The following is a 17,590-nucleotide window of genomic DNA, read 5'->3' on the forward strand; positions in this document are numbered from 1 at the left end:
GTTGACGCGCATGACTGACCTTTCATGGTCAGGGTCAATGATGTTATCAATGTGAAGGACGTTATCTCACGAGGGAAATATGACGAGCTAACTGTATAATCAGTCGCGGAGAAGCCTACAATAAAAGTATGGGGTCTTCTCAAAGTTCAGATAGCGGGGGACCTGATGTTCACTTCACAGATGAAGAGAAGGATAATATTTCTCAAATGTTTACTAAGATATCTCATGGGAATAAGACAATTTCAAAAGAACAGCTACAGGTAAATAATGTTGTTTACATTCACGATTTGGCAACATATGACTCATTAATTCACTCTGTGTACATTTATTTTCTATGTATTTACCTGCCACTGTTATGTAAGCATCATATATCTAACCTAAAGTGTTATAAAAACCTATTATGATTGATTTTTGTGGCAGAATATCTGATATTCTGAGAGAAAAGGTGCGCGTCTCAATGAGGACCTATGTACAAAAAGTAGTAGATCCGGGAAAGAATAGGTCTCAGCAACCCATGCTTTCCTGTAAGGCGACTATGCTTGTCGTAAGAGGCGACTAGCGGAAATGGGTGGTCACGCTCGCTGACTTGGTTGATGCATGTCATCGTTTCCCAAATGCATGGCTTGAAGTTCATGTCAATCACTGGATTGTCTGATCCAGACTTGATTATTTTCAGACCGCCGTCATAAAGCTGGAATATTGCCGAGTGTGGCGTTAAGCAACAAACACACAAACAAAACAGCACACTTATGCCAATGCCTATAAAGTTACATCCAACCAAGAATGGAAATAGGCATAGCAAACCAATCAAGTCCCCGCTGTAAAAGGGGTTTATGGGACAATGGACTATATTTGCCATGATGTACTTGTTGATGTGTAAATGGCAAACATTCTGTGCTGTAACAGATTTAGCATATTTTTTTTTCCCTACACGCCAATCTAACAAAATAAGATATGATTATTGGATTACACAATTTTTTAAAATGTTCATTTGTTTGTAAAACAATCATTAACAAGTGGTAATTGGTACACATTTACCTATGCTTGTCAATCACTAGATTAGTTCTAGATATATTTGTTTCTGTAAATGATCTATCTTGATAGTGGTAAGATGAATAGATCCGTATTCAAAGTAATGTGAAAACACATTACACAACCCGTGAAGATTCGGGGTAGAATAGATCTTCAGCAACACATGCTTGCCGTAAAAGGTGACTATGCTTGTCGGGATCATGACTAACAGGATCGCGTGATCAGGCTTGCTGACTTGGTTGATGCATGTCATCGTATCCAGAGCTCCAGATAAGCTCCAGTGAAATACGCATCAGAAATGCAGAAATACGCGGTAAAATATAATCCAAGCGTATCAAATACGCAACGAACATTACAGATACGCTACAAAAATAAAACTTGTGAGTATCATCAAAATATTGTGAAGTAACCCTGCGTATTCGATTAGCAAATCAGCAACTTATTTTGAATTATAAACGGGCATTCCGTCAACCTTGCCAAACTCCACGATGACAGTTACATCATGATCATTTGCCATCACACTTTTTTGTGGAAGTATCGTGGTATTTTTGAGTCCTATAAAGCTCTCGAACCCACACGACACCAGTTTGCACAGACTAGATGAATAGTGTTTTTAAATATTTAACTTAAATACCCACATCTGTAAAAACTAGTGGGTAACAGAAATTTGAATACGCAGATTGAATTACTGATACCCAATGATTTTAAAATGCATGGGTAAAATACCCACAACACCAAAAGCTTATCTGGAGCTCTGGTATCCCAATTGCATGGATCGATGCTCATGATATCAATACAATGGATTGTCTGGTCAGTTATTTACAGGCCGCAGTCATATAGCTGGAATAGTTCTGAGTGTGGCGTTAAGCAACAAACAAGACATTAGTAAAGACATAATTAACTTGTAAGGTGTGAACAATTGTTTCTTTCAGTTCCACACAGGTCCTGTCCTGGGACAAGAGTTGAGCCTCAGCATGTTCTGTCTGATGGAGTTGTCTGGAAAACGGCATCAGCCTGGGGGCGGCGTCGATCTGCTGCAGTTCTTGCAGTGTCTGTCTAGTTTGCTACGAGGCAGCGTGACGGAGAGGTCGACTGCTCTTTTACATCTGGCAACAAGGGGAAAGTCAGAAGCAACACCTCAGCAACTAATTAAGGTCAGCACATGTTTTTGTTCGGGGAAATTCTTTTGAATTACTACTGACATTTTTCTGGATGATAATAGATTGTCAGCACTGTGTGAGCAGTATTCCCTATGTGCACATTTCATACAGTCTATTTTGCATTCTCGACCCAATTGCTACCTTAGTTCCATTTGGAGCTAGGGTCACGGGTGGCCTAGTCGTCTTAGGCGCCGCGATTCGCTGTGCAGAGTTGCGTCCCTTGGGCACGCCAGAAACCTATGATTGTGGGTTCGAATCCCAGTTCTCCCTGATTATGTTTCTAGGTTTGTCAGCACCATACCCGTGCTCGTGGGTTACACCGAAGTGGTAAACGTCTGAGACATGCATCACTTTGGGCTTTCCTCCCACATCAAGCTGACATGCTGTGATATAACTGCAATAATATTAAAAGCAGCGTTAACCCACTTACTTACTCACTTACTTTTTTGTTTGTTTGCAAAACATAGCATTGTAAGAAAAGCGTTATTTTTTCAGTCACCAATTAGAGATTAATTCAGATACAACATGTACATTGACTAGGCACGATGTGCTTTTCAATTGGGCATCTATCAGTATGTTTGTCGCAGAAGCTTTTCCGAATGTAACTTTTAGTTAGTAATTTCGCGATCGGTTGATACACAATCATTTTATCTAACAGTTGTAGTATATGCTATTGTTTTCTCTAATAGTAGTAACATACGCATTATTTTATTTCAATAGCCTATTTATAGTTTTTGTTGCGTATTTGATACGTTAGGATTTGATTTGTCTGTGTATGTCAGTATATTTAATGTATATTTTATGCAAATACACATCTTATCTCGAGCTCAGATCCAGTCAGATTTCTCCCATGAACAAGAAAAATTCTGTGCAAAGTTTGACAGATATGAGAGATTGAGATTTTGATGTTTCTCACGAAACGAATCTATGGTGGTGAATGAGTGTGAGATATGAAAAAACTAGAGAAAAGTAATATGATATTAAAATTAATATTAAAATGGAGGCATTAACAATATTAGCATTGTATATGACGTGAAGACTTACACATATCTGTTGATTTCCTTTTTGAACACAAAACTGTGTACTTGAATACTTGAAAACTGGACCCGGGCAGTGGGAACTATGATTGTATTTCTTATCAGGAGAGTAATATCCCTCTGACGTGTTTTATCGTACACAGAATAACACATGAACTGTATTGTGTTTCAGTGTGTGACAATGCTGATATACAGTTTCGCAAGAATTGCAGAGAAACATGATGAGTATAAAAGTTGGGTGTTGCATCGATGTGAAGAATCCTACTCACAACTTGCCCTCTGTCTTTTGGAGGATCTTTTCCATACAGGTGTGTCCTCCATCCCTCTTCCTCCCGCGTCTACGCCAGTCTTTAGTCATTCAGACTTACTGGATTTGTTGAATTTTATTTTGTTTACAGTGGGTGGGAAAAGGGATATTTTAGGTAAATTTTGTTTGTTCTTCAAAAGGTTACCGCCCAGGTCTAATAAGGGCCCACGGTGATATTTACTAATATTGGCTAGTGAACAGTCCCAATTAGCACCCCTTCCGATTGGTCAATGTACAAAAGACTTATTTATTTGCGTATAATACGCACTCGTGTGTTAAATGCACCCTTAATTATGGGCATTTAAATTCAGGAAAAATATATCTGTCATATTTAAACATTTCAGGCTGTTAGCATAAACCACGAAATATATCTTTCAACTCTGTTTTTTTTCACCAAAATACCATTCTAATAAGAGCCCCCTATTTCTAATTTTGAGAGCACCCTGGTCCCTTATTACGTCGAATACGGTATTTGAATATGTTGAGAAGTGGTCTTTTTATAGCTGCAGTTAAACAGCATAATATTTTGGTGAACACATAAGTTTGTATTAGACGGAATAAAAAAAAAAAAATAATGCTTTTCAAGTTTCATTTTTCACAGTTCTTAAGTTATGTCACTTATGTTAATCCACAAACAAATAAGGAAATACAGTCTTGGAAATGTGAAGTCCATTTTGGGATAAACCCACCATGTTATGTATTTCAAACACTGATTTGATACCTCTACCCTTTCTTTGAAGCCAGTACATTTCAAATTGGAACTATTTACTAGGTTACAAACTTTTGATGATCTACAAACAAGCTGCTACTCATGCTATCGACCACCAGTCTGCCTGCACTGACCCAGTCACATCTTCCTGGCTGTGGTACTGATGCATCCCTTAGGGATGCCATCATGTTAGTGGGTTTGAATCCTGGTTTGTCAGCACCATACACCTGCTCACGGGTTTCAACAAAATGGTAAACGTCTATGACCGGCATCACTTCAGGTTTTCCTCCCACATGAAGTTGACACTGTGATATAACTGGAATACTGTTCAAAGCAGCATGAACCCAATTCACTCATTGATGAAAATAATGTAAGATTAAGTTTCCTCACCAACTCTTGCATTGGCTTACTTTACACAGGTCCTGCCAAAGACATTGGCATGGGAGTTCCCGTGGTACCAGACAATACTACCTTTGACCAGAGTCAAATAGAAGACTGCATTTCTAAATCACAGCTGTTCCTCCAGATGTTTGAACAGATCTTCTCAGGATGTTTTCATGTACTGTCAGTAAGTTATGTTTCCATTATCATGGTGGGTGGTCGGGTAGCCTAGTGTTTAAAGCGTTCGCTCGTCACGCCGAAGACCCGGGTTGGATTCCTAACATGGGTACAATGTGTGAAGCTCATTTCTGGTGTTCCCCGCCGTGATATTGCAGGAATATTGCTAAAAACGGCGTAAAACCTCGCTCGTACGCAATCATGCCATTACCATGGTAGAGCGTCTGTCCAGAGAGCGGAAGGTCAGGGGTTCGAACACTAGCCACGTCATTCCAAAAGAGGTAAAAAAATGGTATTTTTTGTTGCCATGCCTGTCACTCAGCATTAATGGGCTAAAAAAAGGACTGGTCGGCTTGGAGTGTGTCTAAGTGAGGTATTCATGTTAAACTGTGGGTTGGTATCTCACACACACACACACACACACACACACACACACACGCCATAATAAGAGCAATAATCTTGAGCTTTAAGGGGCTAAAACATGGACTGGTTGGCTTGAGTCAGTATGCTCTGTCTGAGTGAGGTATTCATATTAAACTGCGGCATGGTGTCTCAATGGGCTAGCACTATAAAATTGGCATTAGTTTGGACTAGTACAAGCAGCTACACACACGTGAATGCACGTCGATATATACATATGTGCAATAATCTTGGACAAGATGTTAAACCCCATATCACATCGCCCCCCCTCCCTCCATCATCATGACTTACCTCACCTGCGCCATGGTGTCTCATTTGGCTAGCACTATAAAATCGGCATCTTGGACAAGACGTTAAACCCCATATCACCTCGCCTTGCCTCCATCATCATGACTTACCTCACCTGCGCCATAGTGTCTCATTGGGGTAGCACTATAAAATCAGCATCTTGGACAAGACGTTAAACCCCATATCACCTCGCCTTGCATCCATCATCATGATCATTGATCCTTGTGATGAGGATGGTGTAAAATCAGCATTTTGGACGAGACGTTAAACCCCATTTCACCTCACCTCGTCTCCATCATCATGATCACCTTGTGATGAGGATATTGATCCACAGTATCCCATGCTTGTCGAAAGATTTGTCTGTAATAGGTGAGGCCCGTCTCACAAATCTATCATAGTAGTACGACTTTTGTAATTCTATGTTAATATAGCGGAGTTACGATTGTTTGTATTATTCCCAGATCCCTGACATAATCGTAATACTTCTGTCTGCAGCGTCACCCAACATGCTCTCATTGTCTTCCAGAAGGACGAAGAAGTGGCCCATCATCTGACCCCACGGGTGCCAGTGGCCGGCTGTATCAACTGGGCCAAGGTCAAGAGCATCCTAGACTTTCCCTCCCTCATCTTCCTCAACTCAGTGCTGCCCCCCGACAAGCAGATGGAGTGGCGCTTCCTCTACTCCAACCTGTTGTTCGGAGACAGCTTCACGCAGCTGGTACAGAAGATCACCAAACAGGGCCCCACTGTCGTCATCATCAGGGACAAGGATGGGCATGTGTTCGGGGGCTATGCAAGTCAGGACTGGGATTTTAATCCTAAGTTTGCAGGTCAGTTGAGCTGAATTGGAGAGAGATTTTATGCCTCTTCTAGTTATATTCCATCTTCCCGAGGCAAGAGAGTTAACGGACTTTATAAGTCCAGTTTGCACCCTTGCTGAACTAGGCTGGAATTACTTGGCTCGATCGTAGCGCCACCAGTGTCTATTACAACTTATGTCCCTTCTAAGCCTCTCCTGTGGACCAATCAGATTCCACCTCTCATATCACTTGCGTTTGCTTCAAACAAAATGGTGACGCCCAGTCAGGACGATCTGATAGATAATCAAGTGTCATAAAACAGGTCTTATACCGCGAAATGCATCAAATCACGTGAGCGCCTTGATTAAAAACATGAAAAGATTTGGAAAATATCTGCTGACAACGAGTTGGCGGTGCACATACTTTGCAAACCCTGCAATCGACCGAAATCTGAACGACAGTTTATGAACCGGATTTCGATTTCGGTGCGTGATTTTGACTGGACTATACATAGACTCGTTAGTCCAGCCATAATACCAGCCTAATTCGGCAAGGGTGGAAACTGGACTTTTAAAGTCAGTTAACTCGCTTGCCTCGGGAAGATGGTCCAGATGGTTATATTCCAGCTAGAAGGAACACCATGGTGTGTATCACATCCCAACGCATGGTGGGGAATCAAAACCAAGCTTTTGTCTTGACAAGCAACTACATTAATGAATATTCTACTCCACCCCCAAGTTGGAATATTTAAGTTTACTAAGTATTAAATTGTTTTGGGAGCATGAATTGACTGCAAGATGATATGTTTGTCCTATCACATTGAAATTCTCTTCCTATTTATAGAATAACTTGATAATTAGCAGTTTGCTAACAAGGTTAGTTAATATCAAGGTCATTTAAAGGAGCAGCACAGAGCTACGGTTACTGTAGCTATTCTAACAAAATTGCAAAATTGTTTCAATCTGACAGAGCTACAGATAAGCAGCATATTTGCGTAAAATACCCCCCCCAAAAAAAAAATAAAAATAAAAAAAATTAAAAACCCAATTACTTTCTATTAACTTGCGTACAGAAATGTTGACTAATTTTGGGAAAACCCAACAGAGTGATGAATTGTCGAGTGAAAAAATATTGGTTACCCAATGAAAAATGGAATAACCCAATTTAAATAGAAACTCTAGAGTAAAAACTCAATTGCTCAAAAAATTATCTGGAGCTCTGATCGGATCATTGTCATGAAGATGATCCGTGAGTGTCCAGCCTTAGAAATATGTCTTTTTCAAGACTTGTCCTGTGAACTACTGTAGACCTTGTCTCTTCTGTCCTCAGAGTTTGAAGCTAGTCCTGCTTGAACAAGACAAAAATGTTTACCATTTTAACATTTTCTGTCTGTTTCATTCAGTTTGTAGCAAACTTGAAGCACTGAACTTTAGAACTTTTGGTTTAGAACTATAGCCCTCAAATGATACTGGTCATTGAGGACTACTATCAGTGGATTATTACTTGTCTTCAGCACAATTTAGTAGTCTCAGGGGGAAGGGTCGTGTGAATTTTGAAGGCTCAGTGTCCATTTTTATTCCTCATCTAGGTGATGCTCAGTGCGAGTTGTTCAGTCTGAAGCCACACTATGGGGTATATACCACCACAGGGTACAACGACCACTACATGTACTTCAACAACCACGTCCAGACTCTGCCCAGTGGGTTGGTAAGTGGGTTTGTTGGTTGGTTTGTTGTTTAACGCCACACTCAGCAATAATCCGGCTATATGACGGCGGTATGTAAATAATCGAGTCTGGACCAGACAATCCAGCAATAAATATCATGAGCATCGATCCACGCAATTGGGATACGATGACATGCATCAACCAAGTCAGTGAGCCTGACCACCAGATCCCATTAGTCGCCTTTTACGACAAGCATAGGCACCTTTTACAGCAAGCATGGGTTGCTGAAGACCTATTCTACCCCGGAATCTTCACGGGTCGGTTGGTAAGTGGGATGCTGGGCTGTTAGGTACTGGGCTGTTTGTAGAAGTCTAGGTGTCATTTGAAATTGCCACCTGATCCTGTTAGTCGCCTCTTACGACAAGCATGGGTTGCTGAAGACCTATTCTACCCCAGATCTCCATGGGTCTGTGAAAGTATGAGACTGTGGCATTGATAACATGATAACTACGGTAATATGATGTGTATTCAGGGTTAGAATTGGTCCCAAGCAACCTGTGCTGGTTGTAAGAGGCAACTTAATGGATCGGGTGGTCAGACTTGATTGATTCTATGTCGTCATACCTGATGTATTGAATCGTTGCATGTAATATTAATCACTGGATTTTCTGGTCCAGACTTGATTATTCACAGGCTGATGTCATACAGCTGGAATATTGCTGAAAGCTGCATTATACAGCAAACAAACAAACTAATTTCTTGATCTCGACACAATCATCTATGCCTAATCAACAAACATGTTAAGCTTGTGCTTAAAGAAACAATTTATATATAATTTATATATAGTACTATTTGCAAGCAGTACTTTTGTACGGAAGCCTTTTAGGGCCATTTGTATTTTAATTTTTTTCGATACTATCTTGAAATTTCAAGATACTAAGTTGAAATTTCAAGATATAGAAGTTGAAATTTCAAGATATAGAAGTTGAAATTTCAAGATATAGAAGTTGAAATTTCAAGATACTAAGAATAATTTTTTTTTAAAAACCAAATGGCCCTAAAAGGCTTCCGTAGTATCTTGAAATTTCAACTTCTGTATCTTGAAATTTCAAGATAGTATCGAAAAAAAACACCAAAAAACCAAATGGCCCTAAAAGGCTTCCGTACTTTTGGGCGAGCAGACTCGTGTGAATTTTGAAGGCTGAGTGTGTTTCATGTTCCTGGTCATGGGTTTATGTTGAGGATGATCTAAGATCTGAGATGAATCATCTGTTATTATCAACATGTAGACTATAGTAATGTATAGCTGTGACTTGTCAGGGCATGGGAGGACAATTCGACTACTTCGGTCTGTGGATCGACCACACCTTCAACAACGGACACAGCAAGGTAGGGCCCCGATGCACCACGTACGGCAGCCCACAGCTGTCTGGGAAGCCTGACTTTGAGGTGGACGTTATCGAAGTGTGGGCGGTGGGACCGGAGAAGAAAACAGACGATGAAGACATCACAGACGAGGTAGGTCAGAGGAGTGGTAGGAATAGTGTACTGATGGTGCAGTATGCTGACCTGCTTGTTCCATTGTTGTTATGTCCAGTTTACTGACCTGCACACAAACTGTTGTTCACTGATAGACATTCAGTTGTTGTTATGCTGACTTCCACACAACTGTTGTCTCATTGTCCTACACACAAAGGGTTGTTTTATTGATTTGTTCCAACTTTATTTTATCTGGCTCACACACAAACTGTTGTTTACTTTCCCCAAAACACATTGTTCTTATGTTGACCTCTACCCAACGGCTGCCATTGATCCACACACAAACTGTTGCTTCACTTTCCATTCACCAAGATGTTCACTGAACTAAACACAGCTGTTTTTTCAATGCTCTTTTCTATTGACATTATCTTTTATATCTGGCCCTCACATAAACTGTTGTTTCACTGACCTCCATCCTGTTGTTTCACTGACCTAACCGTTGTTTCACTGACCTAACTGTTGTTTCACTGACCTAACTGTTGTTTCACTGATCTCCACCCAACTGTTGTTTCACTGACCTCCACCCAACTGTTGTTTCACTGACCTTTACCCAACTGTTGTTTCACTGACCTCCATCCTACTGTTGTTTCACTGACCTCCATCCTACTGTTGTTTGACTGACCTCCATCCTACTATTGTTTCAATGACCTCCATCCTACTGTTGTTTCAATGACCTAACTGTTGTTTCACTGACCTCCACCCAACTGATGTTTCACTGACCTTTACCCAACTGTTGTTTCACTGACCTCCATCCTACTGTTGTTTCACTGACCTCCACCCAACTGTTGTTTCACTGACCTCCACCCAACTGTTGTTTCACTGACCTCCACCCAACTGTTGTTTCACTGACCTTTACCCAACTGTTGTTTCACTGACCTCCATCCTACTGTTGTTTCACTGACTTCCACCCAACTGTTGTTTCACTGACCTCCATCCTACTGTTGTTTCACTGACCTCCACCCAACTGTTGTTTCACTGACCTCCACCCAACTGTTGTTTTACTGACCTCCACCCATTGTTTCACTGACCTCCACCCAATTGTTGTTTCACTGACCTCCACCCAACTGTTGTTTTACTGACCTTCACCCAACTGTTGTTTTACTGACCTCCACCTAACTGTTGTTTCTCTGACCTATCTGTTGTTTCACTGACCTCCACCCAACTGTTGTTTCACTGACCTCCACCCAACTGTTGTTTTACTGACCTCCACCCAACTGTTGTTTTACTGACCTCCACCCAACTGTTGTTTCACTGACCTCCACCCAGCCGTTGTTTCACTGACCTCCACCCAACTGTTGTTTCACTGACCTCCACCCACTACTGTTGTTTCACTGACCTCCACCCAACTGTTGTTTCATTGACCTCCACCCAACTGTTGTTTCACTGACCTCCACCCACTACTGTTGTTTCACTGACCTCCACCCACTACTGTTGTTTCACTGACCTCCACCCACTACTGTTGTTTCACTGACCTCCACCCAACTGTTGTTTCACTGACCTATCTGTTGTTTCACTGACCTCCACCCACTACTGTTGTTTCACTGACCTAACTGCTGTTTCAGTCAAGAAAGAAGAAGAGCATTTTGGACAAGGACCCCGAGGCCCAGGCGATGTTGACGCTGATCGGGAAGGGTCCTGTAAGTGAGGGGCTGCGAGAGGAAGATGACACTGCCGGCAATCCGGAACACAGCAAAGTTGTCTCCCTGTTCTAGCGGCAGATACTAGCGGGGAGGGATAGTAAGAGCTGAGCATTTGATATTTGCTCACTGGATAATGCTAAATGTTCTGAAAAATATTTTGTAGGCCAGAAGAATTGTTTGGCTCCTTCTTTAAGAACAAGATTGTATGTTTTGAAGCACGTTTGAAGTAGGGTTTCTTGTGGATGTGAAATAAGAGCTCCTCAGTGTAAGATCATGTACAGCTGTCATCGTGTTTCTTCTTGGTTTCCTGGCTAGACTGTCTGGGTACGGCCCACATTGACATGAGAGTGTATATATGCATTGCTTACGTCGCACATTGTCAAAGTATTCAAGCTAGTGAATATGTACTTATCAAGTTTTGCTTTTAAACTTGTACCTGTGTTTGCTCTGTGCTCTACAGTATTTGACTGAGGTAGGTTGCTGTAATTTGACAAGCGTCAAGCTGTCCTTGAGAGATGAAGAATGAGTTATCACTGTAATTGTCTTAGTTCTGTACTCATGAACACTCAATGCCATTAAGAAAGTGGTCAAATGTAACTAATGTTATATTTGGGATAGTACTTTCTTAGTAAAGTACAGATTCTTTTTGGGGTTGAGTCCTGTCATTCAAAAATGAAAGTCCCGGACGGGATTCAATCCAAAAAAGTAGTAGAATCTGTACTTTACTAAGAAAGTGTTATTTCCAAATATAACATTTGTTACTTCTGTAATCATGATAATTGGATAAAAGATTCTCCATTTCAGTGTGGTAGTATTATCTCTACCAAATCCAATGCAAGTTGATTTGTTAGCATGTTATGCTTGATAAACCCTTGAATCTGCACAGCATTGACAAATGGGCCAGCCTCATACATCCTGATTGTTGTCATGTATGATAGTGTAGTTATTCGAAACAGTCTTTGTGTTTTACTGTTTACAATATTGTTTTATTGTTTACGGATTTATTGCTCACCCAAAAGCTTGGTTACGTTGAAATACAAAGAAAAATACACTTATGCAGAACAACATTTTTATATTTTTAGGCATATTGTTTGGTTTCGTTTACAGATGGATTTGTGCTCTATATATGTGTCCCTATAGACTACCGTATTTGATGTAATAAGCGCTTTCAAAATAGGGTGTTCTTATTAGAATATAATTTTGGTGGAAAAAAAACAGAGTTGAAAGATTGTAATTATTGTGGTTTATGCTGACAGCCTGAAATGTTACAAAAGAAATATCTGTGCGTATTATACACAACAGATATATTTTCCAGAATTTAATTGCCCATAATTAAGGGTGCATTTAACACATGAGTGCGTATTATGCACGAATAGATGTCTTGTGTACGGTGATCAATCGGAAGGGGTACTAATGGGGATTGTTCACGAGCCAATGAATGAGCAAATATCGCCATGGGCGCTTATTAGAGCGGGGTGCTTATTACGTCGAATAATACGGTATATATAAAATGCGTTATGCATAATCAATTATTATTCACCAGTTAATTTACTGTTTTTAATTGATTTTTCTTGTTACATCATCAAAGCTAGAGCAATAACACAGGTAAATAAATTAAAGTTGATATTATTTTTTGTAGACTCTAAACAATTTTGTGTTTTTAAATGCTGCCTAATATATATTATATCAGTTCTGTATATTTTGGTGATGTGTGATGGATGTACTGAATGGGAAGTCCAGTGTATATATATTTGTTGAGTTAGTGCATGAGTTTGGTTTTTGCGCTGCTATTTGAAGAGTTATAGCAGTATGTTAGCTTGATATGGAAGGAAAGCCCTTTACTCCGATAGCGCCTTTTACAAGAATAACTCCACACACCACGATCTTGTTATACAATGAGCTCCCATCTCTTCAGTGATCCATGAAGATCGGGGTAGAATAGGTCTTCAGCAACCCATGCTTGCCAAAAAAGGCGACTATGCTTGTCGTAAGAGGCGACTAAGGGGATTGGGTTGTCAGGCTCGCTGACTTAGTAGATGCATGTCTTCAATCCCAATTGAGTGGATCGATGGTCATGATGTCAATCACTGGACTGTCTGGTCCAGACTCGATTATTTACAGACTGCTGTCATATAGCTGGAATATTGCTGAGTGCGGCGTCAAACAACAAACAAAACAAACAAACACTAATCATATGGGTGAATTAGGTTCAACCCAGCTCTGAACAGTTTTTCAGTTATATCACAGCATGACTTTTTCTGTTGCAAGAATGTCCTAAGAGACAGAGGTCACAGATCTTGATGAAAAATGCACTAAAGGAAGGATTATTATCGGGACCAATCTTGGATTTGAACCCACAATTCATAGATCCCCTCACTCACCTGTCCTATCACCAGAGGGTAGAGCAGTGTCATGTGATGAATTCATTAAGAATTAACGGCAGAATAGGTTCATTGCATGTATACAAGTTACAATTCTGGTACCTGTTTGCCATATCCATAGTGCAGACAGATTGGAAACCATGCCAACATTTAACTCTTTGATTTGAGTTGTGTCATGCCACATTATGGTATAGTTATGTTAGGCTTAAAAAATAAAAGAATTGGTTCTCAGGCAATGTTTTTTGAAAATAAAGTGCAGGCGGGCAGTCTTTTTTTTCTTGTAGTTCATATAGTAGTAGTATGTCATCAAATAAACAGTTGTGTAACCAAATAAACAATGTGTCCAATCAACTTAAAATTGGGAAATGGCCTTCTTACAAAATGTATTCCTTGATCAGTAAAATACTGGAATACTGTATTTGACTACTGTTGGACTTGGAATATTAAGGGATTTTTTTATATTTAAAAAAAAAATGGAAATAAGAATTAAACATGCGGCAAACTTTATGATGATACGGGTGGTGCCTGAGAACCAAGACTATTATTGTTTTTAGCCTTAACTGGACATACAGAAACAGCTACATGTGTAATGAGTGATTGGAGGTGTCCACAGTTATTCAGTGCATTTTTTCTCCATTCTATCATGATAAATTCCGTGGTCCCAATCACCACATGGCCGGAGTGACATCACCACCTTCATCCCTCCTATCTCTAGCTCAGCATGTTATTTCTCTTGGTCGTGAGATTAATTTGCGTGGAAGGTTTCTTAGCGTTGTGCCATTTGAAAAGGTCTCAAAATGAAGCTGAATGGATCCAGGGGATGTATCTTAATAGATGGAGATGCAGTTAAAGATGGCAAACTGTGTAGTACAAGGTGCACATAGTGCAGCTTTTTTACATATTCATTTTGAATTAAATCTTTATGTGTTGTGTATCATTAATTGAGATTGTTTCATGTAATAGACAAGCCAGAAGGATTGATATTAAAAATTGTATGTATCATTTGTGTATGTTTTGTTTTTCAAAAGATGAGGTGTTTGACATTAACAAATCAATAAATTACAAACATAATATTGCATTGATAGACAAAATGAGAATATGGATACAAAATAATAAGAATTCAGAATCTATACTAGAATAAGAATTTTTAATCAAACATTCTATATTTAGCTCTATAGCATCAATCATTGATTACCATGATATTGTAGTTGATTATGAATGCTGAGATTTTGATTCAATGGCAGCCCTATTGAGTTACTATATATCAGCTCACGCTCCATACTGACTTCCACTGTTGGGATTCTGGGATAGGTCGCCAGCAACCTGAAGAAAGCCTTTGCTGGTCATAAGAGGCGACCAAATGGATCAGATGGTCAAGCTCTGTGACTTAGAGTGTTGATGGCATGTACCCAACAGCTTGGATTGTTACTCACAATATTGATGAATAGATTGTCTTGTCCAAAAATTAAAAAACCCAGCTTGGTTACACAAAACTGCAGTCTCAGTGTGTTTTCAAATTGACTCAGGTTCCTACTATTCTCTAGTTCTATGGGTCGATGACATCTTTTATAATAAAACATTTCTCTCCTAAGAAAAAATAATTATTTTCTTATGCTGATTTCATATGACAAAAAACTTAAATTATCTCACCACATCCTTATGTTAAGAATACCCTGTCACAAGATCACTTACATACGCAATATGATAAAACCTGATGACTCCCTTATCTTCCCACATCCCCTATGTAAGGAGACCTTTGTTGCTTATAATATTCTGGATTGTTTTTTTATATTACAACATATATACATACATTCTACAGTCATGGTGCAGGACTAATACTCTGCCACTGACAACATATCTGTAATGAGATGAGAGGGGTCTGCATTAGGTCCATGATCATTGCATAATCGCTTCCCTGTGGTGATATTGGTCAGATTAGTATCATGTACATTCTTGTAGTATTGGATTTCAAAATAATTGCAACCATAGGTGAAGACGAACTCCTGGAGATAGTAAAACTGATGGATTTATTACTCTGTTAACAAGACACTAGGCATGGAACAGCTGGTGTTTGATTCAAATTATCAAAGGCCACTTTTTTCGTCGCTGCTAAAATTTATATCTTGTGTATCTGCCCAGCAATAAATGCTTACCAAACTTCGTGCCAAGACACTAGAACCAACTTCAACTTGGTTACACTTACAAATTAACCATTTTGAAAAATATACATGAAGGAAGTCGTAGTCTTGTCAATAAATGAAAACATATGCAAATTTATGGTGTTCGGAAGCTTTTGGAAATATTTACTAAAGGTATGCAAGTAACATAGACTGAAAAACAATTACCCCCCTTTGCAATTAATAGCTTCCGGGTCAAATCGAAAGCAAGATGGCTGTGGAAGGGGGAACACGGGAAGGGAACTCGGGTTTTACCCGACGTCATTTCGAATACGTTCACTCTACGAGACGACCAGATCGCAAACCGATGACAGGAAAAAAGCCCATACCAGAACCAACACATGTTGGTCACTTCGCGGTGATGCTTGTCATGAAAATTTGCCGTTCCGTGCTGCTGATCGACACGTCAGTAAAAATTGGTGTCTATCTCATCGGGGTAATGGTTGGATCTGTCTTGTGCGATTTGTTTGCATTCCCAAGATCCTTCTTTTCTAACAAAAGAAACTTCTTCAATGTCTTTTTCGTCAAGATGGGATGGGGATGGACCTTCACGCTTCTACTGGGATTCATTTTCCTGACGAGTTCTGTGTACTGTTTTGGACGGTGGAATGAAGTGAGACGACACTTGATGCGGCTTGCTGTTGGAACATTCTGGTGGTATTTATGCACAAAATCGTTTGAATGTATTGACAGCACTGTCGGCCAATGTACCAAGCTAGGAATAAACAGTAAAATAGATTGTGTCCGATCAGGAAGAGAATGGATTGGGTTAGATATATCTGGACATGTTTTTCTTTTGATACACTGTTTATTGACCATATCTGAAGAAGTCAAGGTGTTCAAGGACTGGAAGAAGATTGGAGAAATGTTGTATGATGATGAATTGAAGGAGAAAAGGAAAGTAACAGAGGGAGACATATCACAAGGGAGACTTTCACTAAAAACTCTCACCCCATTTATTAAAGCAACTGTTGCTGCTCTCGCCTTTATTGTTATATTGTGGGAATTTATGTTGTTAGTGAGTGTTATTTATAGATTCCACACACTTCCTCAGAAGATTGCTGCTGCGTTCATTGCGGTTTTATGTTGGTTTGTGAGCTACAGAATTTTGTTCAGAAGTAAAATTCCTTGGCTACCACCTCAACCAGGATATTCGTCACTGGGTTATATGAAACTTGCATAGTGTGAAACAGGATGATATGTTTTGGGGATACATTACATATTAATTATTCCATCTTTGTACTGTCAACTCTACCATACTTATAACTATGTACAAATGTAATATGTCACTGCAGAAGATCTGTTTTGGTATGACTCTATGAGTTTTTTTTGTCTTAAACATGTTAGTTGTGTACATGACCATTTACCGCACAAAATGATCATGTTGATCGTTATATTAATAACTGACGTGTATATGAATTACACTAATTAAACTGATAATCTTGTTTCTTGTGACCTTGTCTGTTGCCTCAAATTGCCATTGTTATTCCACAGGCATCTTTTTGCAAGTTGCTTTGTCATCATGATTAAAGAAATCCTAAGCATCAGTTGTGACCTGCAGTGCTAGAACTCATGTGTACCTAGAGCCATTGTCAAACTGATGAATTATTCATGGAATGTTAATGTGGTCTATTGACATGTTGTGCATACACCTTTGGAAATCTTAAATACATGTATGTCAGAAGTTGATTTGGTTAGTGCATTTTACATGAAGTGCAATATTCATGAATTACTGAGACATGTTATAGTTTCTTTTCACCATGTTCAGCATATTCATGATTTTTATTTATTTAAATATGTATTTATTTATATATGCTTTTTTTCTAAGTTTGATTTAAGCAGATTTATTAGGTAGTAGATATATCATCATGAACCG

The 17,590-nt window shown here is 39.5% G+C and overlaps 2 protein-coding genes across 2 annotated transcripts; both read left to right on the plus strand.

Annotated features, from left to right (window-relative positions):
• Positions 1-65: 65 nt before the first annotated feature.
• On the plus strand, positions 66-12,107 carry LOC139454093 (MTOR-associated protein MEAK7-like). The gene is made up of 8 exons (XM_071235592.1): positions 66-260; positions 1,965-2,186; positions 3,402-3,537; positions 4,665-4,813; positions 6,038-6,341; positions 7,900-8,018; positions 9,298-9,495; positions 11,079-12,107. The coding sequence occupies exons 1-8, from the start codon at positions 129-131 to the stop codon at positions 11,226-11,228; spliced, it is 1,410 nt and encodes a 469-aa protein (XP_071091693.1). The 5' UTR covers positions 66-128; the 3' UTR covers positions 11,229-12,107.
• Positions 12,108-15,925: 3,818 nt separating this feature from the next.
• Positions 15,926-17,187, plus strand: LOC139447107 (acyl-coenzyme A diphosphatase FITM2-like). The gene has a single exon (XM_071228275.1). It carries the CDS (start codon positions 15,926-15,928, stop codon positions 16,895-16,897), a length of 972 nt encoding a protein of 323 aa, XP_071084376.1. The 3' UTR covers positions 16,898-17,187.
• The last annotated feature ends 403 nt before the right edge of the window (positions 17,188-17,590 follow it).

The sequence above is a fragment of the Haliotis cracherodii genome, unplaced genomic scaffold (genome assembly GCF_022045235.1).
Source record: "Haliotis cracherodii isolate W230 unplaced genomic scaffold, xgHalCrac1.p SCAF_10, whole genome shotgun sequence".
Taxonomy (NCBI): Eukaryota; Metazoa; Mollusca; class Gastropoda; order Lepetellida; family Haliotidae; genus Haliotis; species Haliotis cracherodii.